This window comes from Puntigrus tetrazona, unplaced genomic scaffold (assembly GCF_018831695.1).
Source record: "Puntigrus tetrazona isolate hp1 unplaced genomic scaffold, ASM1883169v1 S000000456, whole genome shotgun sequence".
Taxonomy (NCBI): Eukaryota; Metazoa; Chordata; class Actinopteri; order Cypriniformes; family Cyprinidae; genus Puntigrus; species Puntigrus tetrazona.
In genome coordinates this window covers 185,144-209,000 of record NW_025048098.1, presented here as the reverse complement: position 1 = coordinate 209,000, position 23,857 = coordinate 185,144, and the positions used below count along the sequence as shown (strand labels likewise).

The following is a 23,857-nucleotide window of genomic DNA, read 5'->3' as shown; positions in this document are numbered from 1 at the left end:
GGTTCTAGTCAGCCAATCAGGTTCTGCATTGAGTTTAGCTCCACCCTTTTGGTACACTTTGCCGTGTTAGGTAACCTTACAGAAGGGTAGAAAAGAAGTGGTACGGTTCACAATTTTAATTACCATTCACAATGGAAACGGACATAGTTGCTTACCGTACCATACCAAACCACCAAAAATCTCAGCTTTCAAGTAAAGTCAATTTATATTGCTAAATTAAAAGACTTAATTCCATTTTGATGCCATCAAATTTAAGCGGCTTGTTCACTTTACCACAAGTTATAGCACAAAATAAGCATGAATCAATATCAGAAGGTTTGTTGGAAGATAAAGTACAACTTACTGAAACGTATCATCTTTAAGTTATTGCTCGATAAGCATTTCACACATCAAATAAAACAGATTATGAACACATTTACCTAAAGAAAGTTATCAGTGTTCATAGCTTTCCAGTGTCCGTAACTTTCCATAAAATGTAACAAATGCAACCGGTTACTTTTTTACGGAGTAACGCAATAAGCGTTACTTTTGAAAGTAGCGCGTGTGTGTGTTTGTACGTACATGCATAGCAAATATACATACGTCAAAAACAATATACAACTATATCTGTATAAATCTCATTGGCAAGAGTCAAGAATCTGAAATATTCAGAATTCTGCTCTACTGTTTTGTAAGTCAGATGCAAATGAGGTATGAAACGAGATGAAAAGAAGCACAAAGGTACACGCCGAATAACTCTGATACCAGCACACTTATCAGCTTTTATTTGTGAGAGCTTTTTGCACAATCCTGTCGTTCATAAATGCAAACAGGCTTGCTTTTCATCATCCATAACCAACAATCCTCTATGATCCATAAAGAAAAGCAATCTCCTCCTAAACAGCACGCTGTCAGCTGGGAGAGAGTGTAATTAGCATTTAATTTTCTGACGACTTCACGGCATTTCTCTGTTCAGATGGCAGATATCCATACTTTCACAATGGAGACTAACAATAAACGACATGCTTAAGTTTCTGTTGAGTTCTAGCAAACATGCTATTTAAGTAAACGGCTCGTTATTTTCTTCCTCATTAACAGCCACAAACTTTCCAAATGTACTTTGGAAAACGTCTGGGTTTTTTTTTCCGCTTGAATGAATTCTTTGTCAAACAGTACGATTTTTCCAGCTGGGCCCCGTTTAATTCTGCATGTTACATTCCCTCATAATGCCGTAGTATCAGCGTTTGCGTTCAACAGCAACCTTTAAGAAGGTGTTTAAAACGTGGCCTGTGCACGGGCCGTAGATAAGGTGCCAGAAATTCCAGATTGTCACTTTTTAGTGCTGATAAGGCATAAATCGTAATTCATTCTTTCAGGACTCTGCCAGCGCTACAAGATTAGAGTTGTGCTAATGCTCGCTTCGAAGCACACAGATCATAGACAAATGGCAGCTCAGAAATTAAAGCCTCGTCTCACAGATCCAGCTCAACAACGCGTGGCAATTTCCAGGAATATGGTATAAAATAAGAACTAGAACTCTTTTTTTTCTTAATTTTTTTAAATAAATGACAAGTGAAATGAGGTGCAGAAAACGTTGGTCGTTGAACTGCGGAGATCGAAGTAAATATTAGATTTCATATTTTTTTCATATTCACCTTCATTTTTATATTATTTCTGCATTATATAAGCTTTTTATTTAATCGTTACATGATTAAATAATTATTATAAGTTATTTAGTGAAAAAAAAAACTTTCCTAAATGTAGCTTATTCCTTTAAAAAAAAATAATAATTTTTTTGGTAAAATCATTTTTAATAACATTTTCCTCCAAGCTTTATTTATTTATTTTTAATATCAAGTGATACTGAAGACTGAAGTAATGACGCTGGAAAATCTACATTGTATAAATTGCATTTTAAAGTGTATTAAAATAGAAATATTTATTTGAAATTGTAATAATAGCACTGCATTTTTGATCAAATAAATGTAGCTTTGCAGAGCATAAGAGAAAGATCTTAATGATTCCAGTCTGTTAAATAATGCGTGTTTTTTTTAGTAAACTTTAAGTGTGCCGACATACTTTGTTAATTTATATAGTTTATAATTTATCTTGCACACAGTATCTAACGGCGACCCAAAAATGTAGAATTTCTACTTCTAATGCATAACTAGATTTCATAACAACAGAAGTGTACTGTATTCATGGAAAGCGCTGAACGTGAAGCGTGGAATCTGCCCGTCAGAAGATTTAATGGCTATATTTAATCAGGTTAACGCGGTTCGCACGCTGTCGATACGTTAGCCCATCTGCACCGGGGCTGCAGTGTGAAATTCAGATTTGCTTTTTGTTGTGCGCCGTTTGTTGCTTCTCCAAAGCATTGTATTATTCATCAAGGAACTTTTTTTTCTGACGCGAGCCCTGACTGGGTCCTCCAGTTCTGATTATTATGCATAACTTGCTCTAGCCTAGAGCTGTTGAAATTATTTTTTCTGTGGGAAAAAAACCCCCAAAAAACACAAAACCCAGCAGTCAGATGAGAATGGTCGGCGCGCGCTGTAAAAAACCATCACTGATTCTATTGTGGCGGTGCCACGTTTGGCCTGCGAGACCTGTCGCCGCATGTGGAATATTTAATGCTAGTAAGTGTTTATGTATTGTGCATATTTGCATCGCTATCTATCATTGGCTTGTCACGCTTTATATGCAAAGAATACACACGGTGCAAATTGCATTAAATAAGTATGGTATGCGTGTGTTTTTCTTCTGTCTTTCTTGAACAGAAATCTTATTTGCTTTATTATTTTATTGTATATGACATCCATTGCCAATTTTGCATCAATAATATTAGATCAGTAGTAGCGGCCAACTGAATTGCTTTTCAATAACCAGTTCTTATATCAGCACAGCAGAATCACAAATATGTATCACAGTCAGTTTAAATCTGAAATATGCTCAGTGTTTATGTTGCCAAAATATTACGAATATATTTAATATCTGTACTTTTTTTTTGATTTATTACAACCACAAACTTTGCCGCTTTTAGTTATTTGATAGTTTAGTTATTAGACAGACACGAAGCGTTCCCAATACTCTCGTGAGTTTTGCTAATATTAATCATAAAAATAAAATAAAATATAGTAAAATTGTAAATAAATAAATAGAAAAATAAGTAATTAATAAATAAAATACAACATATTTTATAATTATTTATTTGTCTATTTATTTACAATTTTACTTTATTTTTATTTTTATGATTAATAACAGCCATAACCATTCTAATTACTCAAAGTTTAATTATTGTTGTTGCTTTTTTATTTAATGAATTTAATTTAATTTTACTTTTGTTTATTATCATATGCATTTTTTGTTTATTTTGTTTTGCCATTTTTATTTTATTTCAATTTATTTTATAACACAAAGCAATCTCAATACTGGCACAGCTGTATTCTTTTTTTATATTCATTTGACTTTTGCATTATTTTTTATTTATCTGCCATCATTTAGCTTTACTACAGGCACAAAGCATTCTGATTCTTGAAACTTTTTTGTATTTGTTTTTATGTTTTATCTCCTTTTGTGCAACACTTTGGTTCATACACTGCATATATATATTTTCGAAAATGTACATGTTCATATTGCACGTAGTTCTACTGCTTGATTTCATTTCACTTTATTACAACAAACATTATCGCACCAATAATGCGATGGCATTCTCACGCTTTTAAGCGCAGCTAGTGTCTAAATACTCACTGCGTGTGGAAATAAGCGAGTGTTAATTCACACGTTGGGAAGTAGATAACGCTCGTGACGGAAGACACCTTGCCAGTTCTCTTCAGGTACCTCGTGTAAAAAAGCGACAGAGCGATCTCTTTTCATCGCAGCAGACCGCGAAGGCTTTCTGTATCAAAGCGCTGCCAAGAAAGCTTGATCCCCGCGGCCACGGACCGACTGATCTGCCTTTAAAAGCGCTTTAGAGCTGTTTAACCGCGCCGGCGTCTGACGGCCATCGGAGCTGACGTGCATCAAATGCCACACAGACGCTGCGTAACGCAAGCTCTCGGCTCGTCTTTGCGGTGGACAGAGTCCGTGCGGTCACTCTCGTGAATTATACATCGCAGAGAGCGTCAGCCGCCTTTGGCCTTCCGCTTGGTTTTTTTTAAAGAGGGATAATTACTCTAATTTACATTCAGGTGAGCCAACCTCTGCTCCCGTGGGGCCCGGCAGATTCGCCTCTCGACTTCTGATCCTTAAATACCACGAAGCCTGCAGAGCTTTGCTGCAATTTATACGTCAAACGCCTTTGCCCCGCTGAAATCATGACATATCAAATGCGGAAATGGGTTTAATTTCGGGTCTGTCGGTCTTAAGCTCTCTCTTTTTTTTCCCTTTCTTTCGTTGTTCTTGGAGCGAAAGCATTACCGTCCATCTGTTTACCTTCGATTTATATTGCGTCGCAGCTTAGTAAAGGAAACGAGTGCGTACGTACATGATAATGCACTGGAAAATGCTTGTCAAAATGTAAAAATCAAGTCCAGAACTTTGAGGCCTGCCTGCTTAATAATTGACTCGGGCACGTATTTTTAAGAAGTATATTTCTCCGGCTCGGTCCGGTTCCGGCTCAGGTCGGGTTATGCGCAGATAAATCATTCAGAAAACAACGCTATCAGGCCGGATTTCGCTTGACAGCTGGGATCAGGCTCGTAGGTTTCAGAAGCAAATACATTTTCTGAGAAGAAATAATCAAAAACTGAATCCTGGTTATCAATGCTTGTTAAGATGCATTAAACATAAAACGGCTTGTTAAAGCTCAAATTAAATCAGTATCGATCCCGTCTCCTTTCTTGAAGGTGAGATGTAATTTTATTTTTGTTAAAATACCTTATTTTATCCTAGTTTAATGTGTGGACCAGTGTTATTTTAGCATTGCTTAGAGGGTCATAGCGGTCATAGAGGATTTGGACCTGTGGGCCCTGCTTAAAATAACGTGAATAGCAGAAATAGATAAAATAAAACTAAAATAAAAATTCAACCTTTTTAGGAATCGTTGAAATCGAGCCCCTATCTTTTTCACAAGCTTTCATCTTCAGTTTTTTAAGCTGAATTTAAATTTTTTTTACATTCAGAATTACAGAACTTTTACATTTTACCAGTAGTAATTTAATATTTCTTGTTTGATTTTTAGTTTTTTTTATGATAATATAATTTGTAGAAGAACTAGTGCATTTCCAGCGAGTGCTTCAACTTACTTCACTTAAGCTCATTGCCGAGGCAACATTTCTCGTTTTCATTTAGTCAAAATTTTTAATTGAATGATTTATTTTTATTACTTTTATGTGCATTTTTTGTTTATGTACTTCTCCTAATTTACAAGTTTTCCATATTTCCTATAGTTTTAGTTTAGGTTTTTTTTTTTGCTCCAGGGCAACATTTTTTGTAATTTTATTAGTAAATTTATTTTGTACTGCTTTAATTTTTAACATTTTTTTACACAAACGTTTTAGTAAAAAAGCGCTTTAAAACGTTTAGGTTTTCACGCTACGATGCACTGGACTGTTTTGGGAATTTATGTAGGTGATTATTATTCTGAATAGTTCAGTAACTTTCCACGTGGCTTCGCAATTTGCTCCCTAGTTTCATTTTGCTGTTGCTTTGATCTGTAAGAAATTTAATTTGACATTTTTTACACGATCGAATCAATGTCAAGCGACGCTTTTTCTCACAAATCCGTCCGATTAGGCATCTGTGAAATTGCAGTGATAATATTCATTGAAAAGAACAGCCATAACGCCTCCCTGGGCTGGGATTGGTTCATGAGCACTAGGAAAACGCTGCTAGATGGAGTGGTTTGAATTAGTTATTTAAGTTAAATGTTAACTTGAAAGATCTGGTTTGTAGAAGAGACTAGAGGAAACTCATTTAAGCAATATACTGTCATTTATTTATTGTATATAGAGTCCATAATGCCGTGCTGCTTTCTCGTTTGTATTTATTTGCATCGCTCTAACCTCTCTTTTCTAGAATTATTCTTTTCGAATATATAAGACACATGGCATGTCTGTAAATAAAGCGTGTGAACTCTCTTCACAGCCAAGTTCTGCGGCGACCCCGGCCTACCTCCGCGCGTCAGACGCGAGGGTCAGAGCTTCATCTTCAAGGCCGAGGTCACGTTCAGCTGCAGCGCCCCCTACGTGCTGGTGGGCTCGTCGACGCGCAGCTGCCAAGCAGACGGCACGTGGAGCGGGACGCAGCCGCGCTGCATAGGTACATCATCCTCTCTTCTCAAAAGAACATTTCAACCTCATCAGCCAACGCCGCTAAACCAGTAATGGCCGTAATATCCAGCGCAGCTTTGATCTACGATGAAAATGTGAACATTATGACCCTCCGCTACGGGTCACTGCCATTACATCAATGACTACATCTGCTTTTCCTAATCCAATTATGAAGATAACAATGGCGGAGCTGATAATGGCCGTGTCATTCTGCTTTTACCGCAGAACCGACTCGGACGACGTGCGAAAATCCCGGCACTCCGGAGTACGGCTCTCTGAACAGCAGTCTGGGCTTTAAGGTAAGAAGGGGCTGAGCTGCGAGCGATGCTCTCAGACTATCTAGGACTCTCGTATCAAAGCCATTACGATGAGAATGAGTTCAAAAGGCCCATTTCTGTCAGTTGCAGGCCGCTTTTATCTTCAACTGCGAAAACGGCCTTTTCAATCGGCACAATGTGACTTTTGATGTGCTTATTAAGAATTGAAAATCATATTTTCCATCATCGCTGAGACAAAAGGAGATCCGCTCGCCCAGTGACAGAATGATCCGAAGGCGTTAATGCCACATCAGAAGAGACCCTTCGTTTGAGTCTGTGTCAGCGCGGGTCTCTGCCGAGGTATTGCCCTGTCTTTATAAGCGCAATTGATTTATTGTCAAGTTGATTCAGTCAAATGCCGTTTGAAGCGCCCGTGGCAGTTTCGGGATGTGTGACTGTCTCCCGCCATCAGCTCTTATTGTCTGGGGAGAGTTTACTCTTCAAACACTCACTATATCTGCCCGAACGTCTCTGCCTGCCGCTTTAATGGCTCTTCAGACTCCCCCGTTTCGTCCTCAGAGGGGCAAGGGAAATGAAAAATGAATTGGCCACTTTAATATGACAACTTTGCCCGCTATAATGTGAGCTCAACAGCAAAAGTGGCCAACTAAATTGTGTTTTTCAGCGCAGACAGCGTTGACTGACGTGTACGGTACAGTCGAAGTGAAAACAGACTTGTGTTTTTTCTATATATTATACATATATATTTAATAAAATTTATTTTATATCGTATTTATTAATTTCACAAAACATTATCAGCAGAGTTTTATTTTATTAAGAAACATTATTAATATTGGCACAAGTGCTTCATTTTATTTTATATTATATTATACTGTATTTATTTTATTAATTCCACAAACATTAACAGCGCTGGCACAAGTGTTGCTTATTATTTTATCTAATTTGATTTATTACAAAATTCTTAGTATTGCTACAAGTGCTTCGTTTTACTTTAGTTTTATTTTTATATTTTATTTTGCCAGTATTGGTTGCTAAAACATTTTTTATTACAACCAAAAAGTGGCAATAATATTGAATTTTTCTAGATTTTATTGCAACTACAAAACGCACTCAAAAAATGTTGCCGTTTTGTTGGGGTTTTTTTGTCCACAAAGCATAATATTACCATAATTTCTATTGCCAAGTATAATAATAGAATAATAATTAGTAAGTAAATCAATATTTTTATTATTACTATTATTATTTTCAATTTCAATTCTGGCCATTTTTCCATGGAGTTTTAAACCGTCACCATATTTATCTCCATTTTATTTATTGTATATTTGCATACATTGTTTCTGATCTTAATTGCATGGTAATTGCTCACAATATTAAGTACGAACGACAACAACAGATATGCGTTTTCCGCTGCCAAAGCAATCTAATAAATTTGAGCCGTCAATCATGCGCTGCCGCTGGCAATAATCTTAAAAAAGTGGGCCGTTACAGCTAGCGTCTACACTCGACGGGTCTAATATGAAAAGCATTTGTCTGTTGAGTTTGCTTTGGATCACTCACGCCTTGAGGAACGAGCTCTTTGAAGGGCAAAATAAAAGCAGGTCCTCTCTGTGAACACAGGCCTCTCCTCGTCTTGTTTGTGTCAGTCGGGCGGCTGTTGTCACCGATTCCTTCAGAAGTGTGTGGTGTAATGAAATCTAATGTTCCAGTGTTGTGAGCCTTTCATCTCAGCAGGACTCACAGACCCGCTTCGCCTTCTCAACATTTGCATGTTCTGCTATAATGCTGGGAGTTATCTCTGCCGTTTATAGAGGACTTCCGCTTTTCCTTACGACGCGTATAAAAAGAGAGAGTGAAGGGTATGCAGGTCGTCAGGTATAGTGAGAACGAGGAGAGGGTGAAACCAAAGAATGTCTTTTGATTTATTCAGTTCTTTTAAATCGAGCTACTAAACAGAGTGGACTTTTTTTAAAGAATGCACTTACTAAAATATTATTTGAACTGGTTCGTAAGCAGTGTAAAGCAATTTTTTTTACCTTTTTTACTTGTGTAGCACTCTGTTTAATTTATTCTTTTTTTAACAAATATACTCAAGAATATCATTGTATTATATTATTATTATTATTATTATATTATACATACACAGTATCATTCAAAAATTTGGTGTTCATACTTTAAAAAAATAAAAAAATAATTAATGATACATTAAAATTGACCGAAAAGTCAGTAAAGAATTTATTTCAGACAAATGCTGTTTTTCGGAAATGTCAAACATTTATTTAGCAAATAATTCTAAAATAAGATTAGAATGATTTCTGAAGGATTGTGTGAAGACTGAAGCAATAATGCTGGAAATCCAGCTTTGCATCACATTTTTAAATATTTTTATATTTTAAACGTTTATTTTAAATGGTAATAAAATTTCACAATATTACACTTTTTTTTTTTTTTTTTTTACCAAATAAATAAATAAATAAACAAAATAATTATTTAAATCTTCATAACTTCTTTTTTGCCAATTTTTCTTAAAATTCTGTAACCGGTATATCTGTAACGATTAGCCTTTTTGCCTTTACTGTAGTTCAGATCAAACTCTATTGATATTGTCGTCATTCTTATACAGTGTTACAGGAGACGATTCTTATTTCCTGAATCTTGCGCTGTCCTGATATCTTTTGTATTTTCACCAGCAGTGTTTTTCTCGAGTGAGAGGAGTTTTGTTTGTGTTGTGTGTGTGCGCGCGCGCGCGTGTGCGTGTGTGTGCGTGTGCGTGTGTGTGCGTGTGTGTGTGTGTGTGCGTGTGTGTGTGTGTGTGTGGGCGCTCTCTGACAGGCTTATCTCTGTGCCTCAGGTGGGCAGCACAGTGAAGTTTCACTGTCAGACGGGCCACTTGTTACTGGGCTCCACCACACGGACGTGCCAGCAAGATTTGACCTGGAGTGGCACTCAACCAGAATGCATCCGTGAGTCTCTTTCTGTCTCTCACCTCCACTACAGACACCTACTTACACAGCTTTCCGGTTGGATTTGTGAGCGGGCGCGCATTGCACTTCATCTTTTCCAGATGTCTGTTATTTTGTTTTCTTGGCAAGCCATCCATTTTGCATGTCACAATACGACTTTGATTTCACCCTCCAGGAGTTTTGTTTTTCCATATTCATGTCATTCCACGTGAAGATGATAAATATTGCTTTACCAGACAAGCAGTACGTCACGGGAACGGACAAGCTCTGCTGCATTTATTATGAGAGGCTCTAACTTTTCTGTCATATCTGTCACAAATATCAAAAGAAATTTCAGAAATTAAAAAAGGTTTGTTTTTCAAGCCTGTTTTTAGGACGCTTTTGCATTTTGATATTTTGCATATTCTTATGGAAAAAAAAGTATCCCACCTTTCTCTCATCTAATTATTTTAATTAATGTAATGCACATATTAATTATATTATAATAAATTATATCGATAATATATTTTTTCGGGACAATTCAACAACATATTCAATTCAGAGAATTAAAACTTTACGCTCTAAATCATCTAATTTAATTAAATATTTAAAAATTATAATAAAAATAAAAGCACTTAAAATAATAAAACGTTATATAATATTTTGTTGTATTATATTATCACAATAATAATTTTTCCAGACAATTCCACAAAAATTAATTTCTATTAATAATAACTGGATGGTAATGAGAATTAAAATCATACTGTAAATCGTCAATTTTCAAAATTCTCATCAGTGCAAAAAAAAGTTCAAATTATTGTAATCCGTTATTTTAAATTATTGTGTATAATAACAGATTTAATAATCAATTCTTGAAAATAGTTAAATATGAAAATAATTACAGGAAACAAAAAACATTATGATACCTACGGTGTTTTATTTCTTTCCTTTTTTGGTGTGAAAAATGTAAATGAAATGGATGTTTTGTGGTGAGATTCCTCCATCCATCAGAGCCTTGCAGCTCACTGCTTGACATATCTCCTGATGCAGCCCACTCCTGTAAGCAACCAAAGACCCCGGCGCATGCCAACGTCCTGGGCATGGACCTGCCCTCCTTTGGCTACACGCTGCTGTATTCCTGCCAGCCTGGGTTCCTTCTCACCGGGGGCTCGGAGCACCGAGCGTGCCGGCCGGATGGATCCTGGACCGGAAAGGTGCCTGTTTGCCGAGGTACGAAGTTAAACACCCCATCGACACGCAACTCAACTTCGTGGCCTGCTACTTTTGCGCCGTTTCTTGTGTCTCGTCGAGGCAGAAGCCGACCGATGGCAATCCTTTGGTTGATGTGGGAAGTCGTGTGTGAAATGCATTTTCTTAAACCCGTTACAAATGCAGTGACTTGTTGTTGCAGTGATGTGCGTTTTTCTTTCAGCTGGCTCAAAAACAACTGAAAAAGTCATAACGCCTGTTCAAGGAACGCTGAGTCCCAAAGTCAACGGTGAGTCTGTAAAATATTACATGTGTGATCTAAAACCAATGATAATCAATGCTTGTGCTTGTTTATTGTTTAGAGGTATGTCTTAAAGGGACAGTTCAATCAAAATATGTATATATATATATATATATATATATATATATATATATATATATATACATACACACTTATATACACATACATACATTGTGTGTGTGTGTGTGTATATATATATATATATATATATATATATATATATATATATATACACACATATTTATTTTTATTGTTATTAGATTTTATTATTTATTGTCAAGAAATATAGCAACTTTATACGATATAAAAAAGCTTGTTTATTGTTTAGAGGTATGTCTTAAAGGGACAGTTCACTCAAAATATATGTGTGTATATATATATCTATACACGCATATATACACATACATTGTGTGTGTGTGTGTGTGTGTGTGTGTGTATACACACACACATTTATTTTTACCATTACATTTTCTTATTGTCAAGAAATATAGCAACTTTTTACGATATAAAGAAGCTTTAGTGTCTGTAGTACAGGCTATTGCTTTAATAACATTGTTGATGTCAGTGTTAAAGCAGAAAATGAGCTCCCTATCATTTCTGCTCTGAGGTCATCCACAGTCAGATCCTCAGATAAGGGTTTGAGGTGTTAATTGCGCCGAACGCTCAGTCTAAACGGCTTCTTAACCTCCTCTGACACATTAAATCTTCTCATTGCAGTTCCTGACGATGTGTTCGCACCCACGTACGCGTGGAAAGGTTCGTTCGAGTATAAAGGAGCGAAACAGCCGATGACTTTGACAATCACTAGCTTTAACGCGACTACGGGGAAAGTCAACGTGACTTTAACTAACAGGCACTCAGAACTGCTGTTGTCAGGTAAGAAGTCATAATGGCGGCGCTGCACAGTACAGCTCATGTCATAAACACTTCTATCAGAGAACAAACCTGCTGCTCTGTGTAAACTCACCTGGTAGACAGCAATACTTGTCTCGAGTCACTTACCGTTTGTACAAGATTACGCCTCTAGTGCTTGCTTTTCTTCTGCGGAAGCCGCTATGTTCACAAGCATGGAAAAATAAATATGCATATTTCAGTGCGCCGACAACTGTTCGAAAGTTTGGGATTAGAGAGAATCTCTCTTTTTATGCTCTTATTTGAAAAATACAATAAATATGCAATTTAGCAAATAAAAGTAGCTGTTTTGTGTTTGAATATCTATTGAAATGTGACTTCGGCGTCACTTGATCCTTCGTCATGCTGATACGCTGCTCAAGAGGCATTAAATGATATTTTAACTGTTGAAAACATTACGTTTTTCAGGATTCTTTGATGTATAGAAAGTTAAAAAGGACAGAACTATTTGAAACAGAAATATTTTGTTACGCTTTAGAAATGTCTTTAATGTCGCTCAATCATTTTTATGCGTCCTTGCTGGATAAAAGTATTGATTTCTTTGAAAAAAAAAAAAAAAACAACAACCTTGGAATAGTCTCTCTCTCTTTCTCTCTATTTATTTATTTTATCTTATTTTATTGGAATTTGGACATAAACCAAGGTATCAGACTATTCGTAACAGATAAGTCTGATATTAATGCCAAAACGGCTTCATCTTATGAAACGCTTGGGCTGAAAGAAAAACAAAGTCATTCAAATACTTCTAATTGGCTTCTAATTGGATGAGCCGCATTCAAAGCTGTTTTAAAGTAGCCAATATTTACACACCTGCGACCGTCTATCAATTTTCTGTTATTGCAAATATTAATCCCAATGCATTTGCATTAATGAGCAGGTGTACTCAATGAAGTGGCCACTGCATGCAAGTGAGTGATGTTTTCTGATGTTTTCTGAACGCAGGTGTTTACAAGAGTCGAGACGCTCGTCTGACGCTGCGGCTGTATCACACGAGAGCTCTGGTGAAGAGCACCTACAGCAAGATCACCGAGGAGACCTTGATCATGGATGGCTTTGTAAGTGGCCTGGACTTTCTAACTCGCTACAAAGCTGCATGTTTGTTCCGTGGCTCTTGGTCTTATTCCAAATCAGTTAAATTATGTACCATTTTTTTTTAATGGCTGCATGTTTAAGCTGGAAGCTTAAAGCTCCAAATAGTAAAGTTACAAAGATTTGTGCTCACGGTGCCCTGTTCGCAAAGCACATCTCTGGCTATTTTTAAACTTTTCAGTAAAAGAAATCGTATTCAGAGAGCAAAAAAGAGAAATACCCTGTAATGCTGCAAAAAACATTGGCTCTATTCAGAATATGAGAGAACATGATGTTCATCTCTGTTTTGTTCTCCTCGAGGTCTCTGCTGACCATGAAGGAAACACATACCTGTTTCAAGGCTTTATACAAGGTAGAGACTACGGCCCGTTTGGACTACAGAGACAAGGTATGCCACATTTAAATTATATTTGTTTTTTAAGTTCAGGCAAGCATGTTGTGTTCATAACAGACAAGAACGCATTTAGATTTTTGGTTCTAGGACAACTTTGATGAAAGGTTTTGATCCACTTCAGATGTTGACTACTATATATATATAATATAAAAAGCAAATAAAAATTATTTGCTTACAGTATGTATGCATGCGTACTGTTTATATTTATTATATGTAAATACACAAAAATACAGTATATATGTTGAAATAATTTACATATATTTACATTCTATTTCTATCCATATAATTTATATTATAAATATATTTACTATATGAACATCATTTTATGAAATACATACATCCATGTTTATATATATATATATATATATATATATATATATATATAAACCTAAAGAATCTGTATATTTCTGTAATATATACATATATATATATATATATATATATATATATATATATATATATATATATATATGTATATATATATATATATATATATATATATATATATATATATATATATATATATATATATATATATATATATATGTATATATATGTATATGTATATATATATATATATATATATATATGTATATAGTTTACAGCACCAGTATGGCACCACATTATATTATATTTTGAACAAGAATTGCATAATCTTCTTATCCAGTCCTAATCACAATATCATTTAATTATAGGAAGAGCAGATCTTTCCTGACTCGTTCATAATATCTTGCATAACTCATTTATGTAGCAACAAATTAATCACTCTTGCATGTATCTTTAGATTAATCAGATCTCTTTGTACCCTTTTTTTTTTTTTATTATGTTGCTTTGACACTTGACATGAGCTGTTTTTTCAGTCGTTGATGTAACTCTGTTTTACACTTTCCCATCATGCACCATTTCAGGTCTGAACATAACAGAGCCCACGCGGACCCCCGAGGTTCCACCCAGAACCAACAGCAGCTCTGTGGCCGTTGCGATTCTTGTGCCTTTCTTCGCCCTGATTTTTGCAGGCTTTGGGTTTTATCTCTATAAACAGAGGTGGGTGCAATTTCATCAGTGAAACAAGAAAGATTAGAAAATGTGATTCCTGATGCTCTTTCCCTTCCCTCTCGATCGCAGGAAGTCTGATAAAGCGGAGTACAGCGGCTGCTCTGTGCATGAAAACAACAACGGTCAGGCTACGTTCGAGAATCCCATGTACAACACCAATTCCAAATCCATCGAGGGAAAGGTCGTCCGCTTCGATCCCAATCTCAATACGGTTTGCACAATGGTTTGAGGGTCTGATGCTGTCACGTCTGTGTCGGTATCTCACTTGTTTTAGTCTCTTCAAAGCAACTTTCAAGCACAGTTTGGGGTCGCGGTACTCAAGACGGCAGCTCGAAGCTGTGCGCGGATTTGCAGGAAAGCGTCGTATTCTTCGCCGTTCGGGCGGAGAATTCTAGATTACCTACATCTCACTCTGAGAGTGTTGATTTTGTATTTAAAAGAAAGCGAAAACAAAAAATTGCGTGTCCTTTTTCGATGTGAGTTTTTCATACGGAGCAGATTATTTTAAGCCATTCCAGGGGCGTTCTCACACACACGGAGATTGAGACGATACTGTGACTACCAGGAGTGAAGACGTCGTCCGTCTCTTGTTGGATGCTGTAGACAAAATGGTGAAGTTAATGTTCTGTATGATTTCTCTGCTCAAAAAAAAAAACCTATAAAAAAAAAAAGTGATGCATGGAGAACCTTGTCGGAAATCATGAGCGTTTAAAGTTCATTCATGCATCGATAATCGTTCATTTGCTTCATGATATGACGCTTAAGTGCTGCTTCGATTTATATTCAGACTCTTTCCTCTGCAGAATGCTCATTTGTACCGGCAAGAAAACTGATTCTTTGTCAAACGGGCTTATATTTACTGACAGAGCATGTCAGCGTGTGATGAAAAGGCTGTGTGTGTGTGTGTGTGTGTGTGTGTGTGTGTGAACGCTCCTTCAGACTTGTGCACATCGTCTCGTCATCGCAGTGCGCTTAAACCTACTAACCTCCTACAGATCCAAGTCGCTTACGGGACACGAGCGTTCCTGTCGGATGATGTTCCTCGCGGTTTTTTTTTTAACGAGGAAATGATTGCTGTTATGTATGGTTTCACGATCGGATGTTTTAAAGGGATAGCGCACCCAAAATTAAAAATTGCTAAAAAAGTATTCACTCTCGGGTCGTTCAAGATTCGAGTAAATGAGTTCATCAGATCAGATGTGAAGAAATTTAGCATCGCTTGCTCACGAATGAAGCCTTTGCAATGAATGGGTGCCGTCAGGATGGGAGTCCAAACAGCTGATGAAAACATCGCAATAAAGCACGAGTAATCGACAGCGCTGTGTGAAGCGAAACGCTATGTTTTCTACGTTCTACGTTTTTTTTTTATAAAATGGCTTTCTTCAGTGAAACAATAGTCTCATCTGAATCAGGAGAGAAATCTGCACACATCAAGCACTGTTTACAAGTAAAAAGACGGATAGAAGATGGACCTTTAATAAAGGATTTGTTTCTTACAAACACACAGCTTTTCGCTTCACAAGACATTAGCATGGACTGGAGTGACTGCTTGTACTTGCTTGAACTTATTCTGACGGCACCCATTCGCTGCGGAGGATTCATTAGTGAGCGAGTGATGGGATGTTGCGTTTCTCTAAATCCGTTTCCATGAGGAAACACGCACTCATCTGCATCTCGGACGGCTCGAGAGTACGTCGTTTTTTTATTTTTGTGTGAACCGTTCCTTTTAAAGGTGAAGTTTGTAATTTTTTCATTGTTAATTGCTTTCTCTCTAACTGTAAGCAAGCCGTTCTTAGGTTGACTTCCTGAAGAGCGTAACACTGTGGCTCCGTGGTGCTTTTCACCGTACTCTTTTTGATCAAGCATCCCGACATGTGAGCTTCTGAATCCAGAGCTGTTCAGACAGAAACACGTTCTAGCGTTTAAAAACGGTGTAACTAAACGTAGGGTGTGTTTATAGGTGCTTTATCAGCCATTCGCAATTGCTAAGAAAAACTCAACGTGTTAAAATGTCCTGTAAATATCATCTGAAACGGTCCATTGTTTCCAAACTGATCTGTTGAGCGCATCTTAACATGGTAAGAAAGAAAGTAACAGCCAAAGGCATTCGTTTAGCATTTGCACAGATCAGCAATTAAAAATGACGCAGAAATCCAAATATAGTCGTTGAAATGGGTTTTAAATATTTTAATTAGCTTGTTTCAAATTTTCAATGACAATTATCTTTTTTTTTTTATTTGTAAATAGATTCCTGGAGTACATTTTACGAGAACTTTCTACTAAAATTGTACGTTTAATTCAGTGTGGTGCTCGTGGTTTCTTTATAATTACTTTCTCAAATTTATTAGCAAAACGGAAAATTGTTTTAAGCAAATTCTACACTGCATTTTTCCAGTGTATGCTTTTGGCCATGAAAATAGTGAGCTGACATGGTATTTGAAATACATTAAAATAAAAATATCTGTGTCCTGTATGAACGGCCCATAAAAGTGGGAGACTATTTTTAATTCCGTTAAGTGACAGAAATTACACACTTCACCTCTAGGAGAAACTCACTTTTACTCATACTTGATATTCACAAATGATTCCGATTCGCTCACTTTAGGATCGCGTCCGACTGGCTATTAGCAGATCTCCTGCTTTTAAACGTTCTGTTTCATAACTCATAATAGTGCCTTGTATGATATTTCACTGGTGTTGTAGGGGAAAATGGGTTAACTTTTCTGTTTATTTATTGATCAACCACAGCTAGTAATGGTTTAATTGTTCTACAAAAAGTCCCTTTTGCACATACCTGCCAAATATAATCAGATATAGCATCAGTGCTATGTTTGAGTTCTTTGTGCCGCTGCCCATAATGTCTTTTCATCAACAATTTGTATATTTATACAGATGTTTTTGTTCCTCCAGCGGGTACGTGTTGAGCGGCATCGTCGTGCTGTGTTTGGCTCTCACTATTCTTATTAGTGACACGAAATATCGAACACTGTCAGATTTAGGATTGCTTTTAGACACCGGCTCCTTCAGATGGGTCCGTCACTCTTGTAAATGCATTCATATCAAATGTACAGATATTTAAACTTTTTTGAAGAGAGTTATATTTTTGTGAGAAATTTGTAAAATAAAAAGGTTATGTAAATATCCATTTGTAAATGCCATTTACAAATAAAAAGTAATTTGCTTTTCTACATTTGCTGGATTATTGAATGATGAAATATTCCAAAATATGTCTTAAAATCACTGACAGATTCACTGGTTGCGAGCTAAATTCATGTTCATAAAAAGGTATGGTGAAAAAGTCTTTCAGTTCGTGTGTGATTTTGAATTGTTAAATTAGAATGACTGAGTGAATTAATTATATTTTGTAACAAAACATTTGAGATAATATTTTGCTGGTTATAAATGTACAAGTACAATATAAACAAACAAAAGTTTATTTGATTTTTTTGATCTTGTTGAAAGTATCATGCTCAACAAAGCTTCATTTATACATAAAAATATTGTTAAATATTATTTAAATTCAAATAATATTGTACTTTTTCATTTAAATTAATAAAATTATTTAGTATTTTTAATATAATTCTATATTATATATTTAAATTGTGATTTAAAATGTTTTCTGATGAATTTCCATCATTACTCCAGTCTTATATATATATATATATATATATATATATATATATATATATATATAGCTATTGAAACATTTCCTCTTATTAACTATAAATACTAATTGTTATATATATATATATATATATATATATATATATATATATATATATATATATATATATATATATATATATTTTTTTTTTTTTATTTTATTTTTTTTTTTAGAAATAAACAAGAGCTAAGAACATTATTTTACATAATAGTATGTGGGTGTACATAACTGAATAAAGTTCATTAGCTAAAAATAGTTCAGTTGGACATATGTCTCAGTATAAAGTATGTAACTAATTAAGACTAATTAAGTTGTTTTGAGCTAATTAGTAGTTTTGCCCAGATTAAGTTCATAAAGTTAGCAGCAGCTTCAACCTCACATTCCTCACGCCTTGTTTACACCTAGAAAACTTGAAAGCAAAAACTTGAAACCTTCGCTTAAGGAATTGTGGGAAATATTAGCACACCATTAGTATGCAGGGCTGCACTCTACAACTTTTATGTTTGTTATTTTCCTCTGTCGTTTAGGTCATGCTAATCGTGCACGCTTTTTAGGATGGATGCGATCCAGTTTGTGACGCAGGGTTAGTCCAGCGTGATTGCGCATGACGAATGATGTTTCGCGGGGAACTCGAACACTAGCGCCGCTTGAAAGCTACATCCGACACGAAAGTGGAGGATCAAACGGAACGTGGGACTTCTACACCGTGGAGCTTCAAACTGGATGTTGTTAGTTCCTTCCAGAATTGAGACGTTTTCAATTATTGATAAGGAATGGCAATGGAGTGAGCGAGGCAGGTTTACAGGCGGCGACGGGCATATAAACAAAGCTAAAGTTGATCAAATGGAGCACCACACAACAGAGGAGCTGACAGAACAATTTGTCCAGTAGCTTGTAAATAAAATCCAGTGAATTAAAAGAGAATGAGTGCAAATTGAGGAAGAGGGCATCACTTCTCAAAGACAACAGTGTTAGATCGACAATGAAGAGGTGGTCAGGAATTAAACCTGGAAGAAATGCATGGCCTTTGGTGTTTCTTTGGCACTGAAAAGCCACGGCTCTGTGACCTATAGGTTCACACCGTCGGTATACAGGACTGACAACCGCTTTTACTCTTAGATCTGGTTCTCAAACAGAAATGTGCCAAGTCTGTCTTCTGTTTGCATCTTGGGTGATGACGTGAAAATTGTAGTCGGTTACAAAAAAGGTCCTTGATAGGTTCTTTACAGCTGTGCCACAGAGGAACCATTCGGGTCTTTTAAAGTGCACCTATGGGTAAAGAGAGGTTCGTATTTTGTTTTGGGAGGCCCCAAAAACAGCTTGACATGCGTGCAAGGTCAAAAAAACACTTATAATATGCATTTATTATGACCTTACTTGCTTAACAAGTCCTAAAGTTTAAAGATACGTTTTTTAAAACCCCTCCCTTGCATGTGGTGCTTGGTCTCATTTTTATTTAATCTCGCCTGTAATGCCTGATAAATGTTTTTTTTTTTTTACACCGTTACCATAGAAACCTCTATTTTACCACTCCAAAAGCGGCATTAGCGTGCAATCTGTTAATGTTTCATGTTAGTGTCAACATAAGATTCTGAGATTCATTTTAAAAATGACTCATTTGAATGATTCAGAGCCGATTCTTCCTTTGGAGTTTATGAACAGTGCACTTTCCGATGTTAAACTTTGCAGGATGCAGCTGCGTTACGCACCGCATAAAAGCTCATTTCTAAAAATTCACGATAGGACAATTTAAAGAACCATAATCTAAAGAACCTTCTTTCACCAAAAAGAACTTTCAGAAAGGTTCTTCAGACGTTAAAGGTTCTTTATGGAGCCAATTAGACCAAAATATTCTTCAGTGGCATTGTGAAGTGGTATTTTTAAGAGTCTAAAGATTAATATATTTAAGAGGTTTCAATTGTTTTTAGGAATTGGTCATTACAATACCCATAAAACAAACTATTGCAGAAACTACTGCGATGGAAGGAACCTGCTGGAAAAAAACTTTAAACGGGATCTGTTTATTTTGTATTTTTATTACTGTGGAAAGCACTTTGGTCAGTCTAGTGGCTGCTGTAAATGTGCTTTACAAATGAAATGAACTTGAAATGAACTAGATCTATTGCACATTCAAAAGAAAGCCTTCGGGCTTGAGGTGCGCAAGGCATGGGATAACATTAGTCTTGAAGTTCTCAGGAAATATATTGACACTATGCCGGAGAGACCTGCTGCAGTAATTTCTGCAAAAGTTTGACATGCCAAATATTAAAGTTAAAAGTAAATAGAAAAAGTATGACTCGCTTCGTGCGATATTTGTTGTGCTCAGAGCAAACCATCTGCAAGTTTTATGGACGTTATGAAATTAGGCCATGTTTTGAAGTCAAAAAAAAGTCTGTATTATCAGATATATCAGGTGTTCTAACGATTTTGGCCACCATTGTATATTACATTACTCACTGTAATGTAACATGTTATGAAGTAAATGTGAACATGAATAACATAATTGAAAAATTAATCGGGGGTCTTTATGTAAATATTTTAGCTGGATTACATGAACAAACATAAAGACAGCAATGACGTTACACATAATAGTTTGTAGACGACGTTTACAAACTCTTTTTCTCATGCATAGTCTTATTAAAAATCACAATTCGTTTTACATGACATTTACATGACCGTGTAGTCAAAGCTAAATGGTATGAGACACAGTGGGACTTTTTAAAAAAATAAGAATGCATAAGGATAATCATTAAATTTCTGAATCATTTACTGCCATTGCGTGATTGCCTGATTATGTAATGAGTGAGAAGTAGCTGTAATCTCAGCATTTTAAAACAATATAATCTGATTACAAGTGCTTAATATTAAAATCTGATTATGTAATACAGATTACGTGTAATTAGTTTATGTCTGGAGCCATGGTGTCAGTGCGATTCCTAAAATAAATATTAAAGATGGCGGCGTCCAAAACTGGGAAGTCTTGATACGCTTGAAATGACAAAAGTTCAATTTCTCATTCGCCAAATCTTAATTAACTCGACAACAGCTTTTATGTGAAGTCTCACAGGAGCAGGCCGGATCTGGATGTTCAGAAGAGACACGGCTCGCATCTGCAGATCTGTAAGTAACCGAAAAAACACACATGGAGGTATCAACGTCGCAGGAAGCCAGCACTCTTGAAAGTATGCAACCTGTGTGCTTCCGTTTCTGCTTATAGGCTCTCATCACGTGACTATCTATGAAGCGGCAGATAATGACAGCTCTGATTGGCTGATGTCACTACAAGGACAAGCCCTAAATGAGCCGTGACATCAAAAGTGGCAGACAAATAAGGTTCATTTATTTAAATATCTTTTTTTTTTTTTTTTTGTACTCGATGTTACAATTATGTTTAAAGCATGGTTTACCCAAAAATGACAATGCTTACCCTAAAGTCACAAACATTAGTGAGTTTCTTTCTCCCGTTGAACACAAAAGAAGATATTTTGAAGAACGTTGATTACCTAATAGTACCCGGTCCCATTGACTTTCATTGTATGAACAAAAATGCAATGCAATCCGAATAGAATTGAAGTTATGTGGTTATCAACATTCTTCAAATAATCTTCATTTGTGTTCCGGGGAAAAAAGAAAAAAGAAAAAATGTATGCAGGTTTGAAATGACATGAGGGTGGTACATTTTTTTGTTGAACTATCCGTTAAAAACTAGACAAATAACACTATATTAAAAATCTTAGAAATTCAACAAAACATATTTCCGTTGAAAACAGGTCCTGCCAAAAAAAGTAAAGAATATTTCGATTTTACGAATAAAAATACTTTTTTTTAATTAAGACAAATGAAGAAAAGTATCGATTTGTTTTTTTGTAAATAATTTGTACGATTTATTAATGTTATCATTTTAAATAATAATGTAAACAGTAGTTTTATAGGGCATTTTTTCTTCTTTTTTTTGGGACATAAAGAAAAGGCAGCTCAGCAGGTTTTGGTTCCAGCACGAGACATTCTCTTCTCCCAACCGTAAGGTCTTTCGAGTCCTTTCACAGCCGTCTGCTTCTGTCTGGAGATTTCAATATAAAGTGGCAGCATCTGAAGCACGGCCCGGCGCAGGTGACGCCGTCCCATTAGACCGGAGGTGATGAGGTACAGAACACGAGCGAATGAAAGACCCATCACACATCATAACCTTTCAGAGGCGACATCTCTGGCCTCATGCGTCTGGCACACTTCCTGGCCTGGTAATGTGATGGGTTGCGATGCTCGAATATTCATTTAGTGTTTGTTTTCTCTCTCTCCTTTTAAAATTCAGATTTTTTTTGTCTGTGTTTTTTAACTAGCCTTTATTGAAACTGTAGACAAAACAGCTTTTGTGTTTCTCATATGATATAGTGGGGAATGTAAATGCCCAAAATAATGCAAGTGGCAAAAATGATAGCGTTTGATGTAAATCAGTGAGATCTTTATAACTTATACTTATCATTCTTTATTTCCCAATAATATGCATATCTAAGGTGATATTTAAATTAGTTTTATTACCACAATTGTGAAAAAAAAAAACATATACGGCAATGCAATGCAGTGATTATTCAGAGATGAACAAAAACGTTCGCCTTATGGATCATATTTCATACTCGCATTTTAACTTGGAAAAACCAGGACGTATGGATATTCAAAAAACTCCTTCATTCCATGTTTTTTCGCAAAATGAGTCAAACAACACATCTATTCCTTTGATTTTTAAACTCAAGCATGCATTTCAAGCGAACGCTCTTTAAGAAACGCATCTGATCAAGACGACGTAAACCCGAAACCAGCCTAAACTATAAAGGCAAGTTTTTTTAATTGTACGTGTAATTGTATCATAATGCCATGATTAGCCAACCCGCTGATTATATAGATTGGAAACTACAGGTATATCGTCTCGCAGAACTAAAATAGAGCTCTAAAGTGTTTCCCGTCATGCGGACAGAAGTGCCGCCCATATGATTTGAGTCTGCAGTAGCGCTCTTTTAAATGTTACTGATGGGATCTGCCGTCGTGAAAGTAAACACAACACGGCGGCTGTGGAAACAACAACAATGGAGGGAAGACGGCAAGCAAAAACAGTAATTTCCCAAGCAACCTATTGCATAACGAAGAGGAAAAAAAAAAAAAAAAAAAAACCCTGAGTGTCACTGCTCTGCAATTACCTTGCTGGATAATTACTCAGCGGAGCTCTGTTTTGGGGGCTAGAATATATTTAATCTGCTGATGATGGCTCTTTTTTGATGAGCCGTGTAATTAAATTCGTTTGCAATATATCGGAGATTGAAAACTTTGAATTGAAAAGCGGCAAAGTTTAAGTCTTTATTCCTGGTATGTACTCTGATCCGCTACATGGGGGATGAATTAAAAACCCATAATGTTTCATTTTCGAGCCTGCCGAGCAAAGCGAATCATTTTCACGAGAATCCTTTTCGCTCTCTCTGGCGTCCGTGAAAAACGAATGACGTCACGAGCTCCCGGAAAGTCCCGATAAAACGAAGCGGGGAGGCAGTTGGAGAATGCTTTTCTCAAGCAGATTGAGCTTTTCTCCGCTCCACGCATTGCCATCTGCGTCGCTCTCACGACTGCAGTAATTATCAAGGTAATGGTGCTTATCATGCATGAAATATGAATATAATTTACATAAATCGTCCTTGATAGTCCAAACATCCTTAATGGAAACGGCTCTCCGAGTTGGGGCGCTTTAAATATTTCACGGCTTTCCGAGCTGGAGGATATG

General features: G+C 36.2%; 1 protein-coding gene across 3 annotated transcripts in view; it reads left to right on the top strand.

Moving 5' to 3' along the window:
• Nucleotides 1-17,617, top strand: part of csmd3a (CUB and Sushi multiple domains 3a) — a 228,751-nt gene extending 211,134 nt beyond the window's left edge. For all 3 annotated transcript variants that reach the window (XM_043231853.1, XM_043231852.1, XM_043231854.1), the window contains exons 61-70: nucleotides 6,067-6,240; nucleotides 6,477-6,550; nucleotides 9,378-9,489; nucleotides 10,519-10,698; nucleotides 10,901-10,966; nucleotides 11,696-11,854; nucleotides 12,833-12,945; nucleotides 13,280-13,367; nucleotides 14,282-14,417; nucleotides 14,499-17,617. In XM_043231853.1, coding sequence (XP_043087788.1) covers nucleotides 6,067-6,240; nucleotides 6,477-6,550; nucleotides 9,378-9,489; nucleotides 10,519-10,698; nucleotides 10,901-10,966; nucleotides 11,696-11,854; nucleotides 12,833-12,945; nucleotides 13,280-13,367; nucleotides 14,282-14,417; nucleotides 14,499-14,658 — 1,262 coding nt within the window. In that variant the 3' untranslated portion in view covers nucleotides 14,659-17,617. The remainder of the gene's footprint in view (nucleotides 1-6,066; nucleotides 6,241-6,476; nucleotides 6,551-9,377; nucleotides 9,490-10,518; nucleotides 10,699-10,900; nucleotides 10,967-11,695; nucleotides 11,855-12,832; nucleotides 12,946-13,279; nucleotides 13,368-14,281; nucleotides 14,418-14,498) is intronic.
• Nucleotides 17,618-23,857: the final 6,240 nt, after the last annotated feature.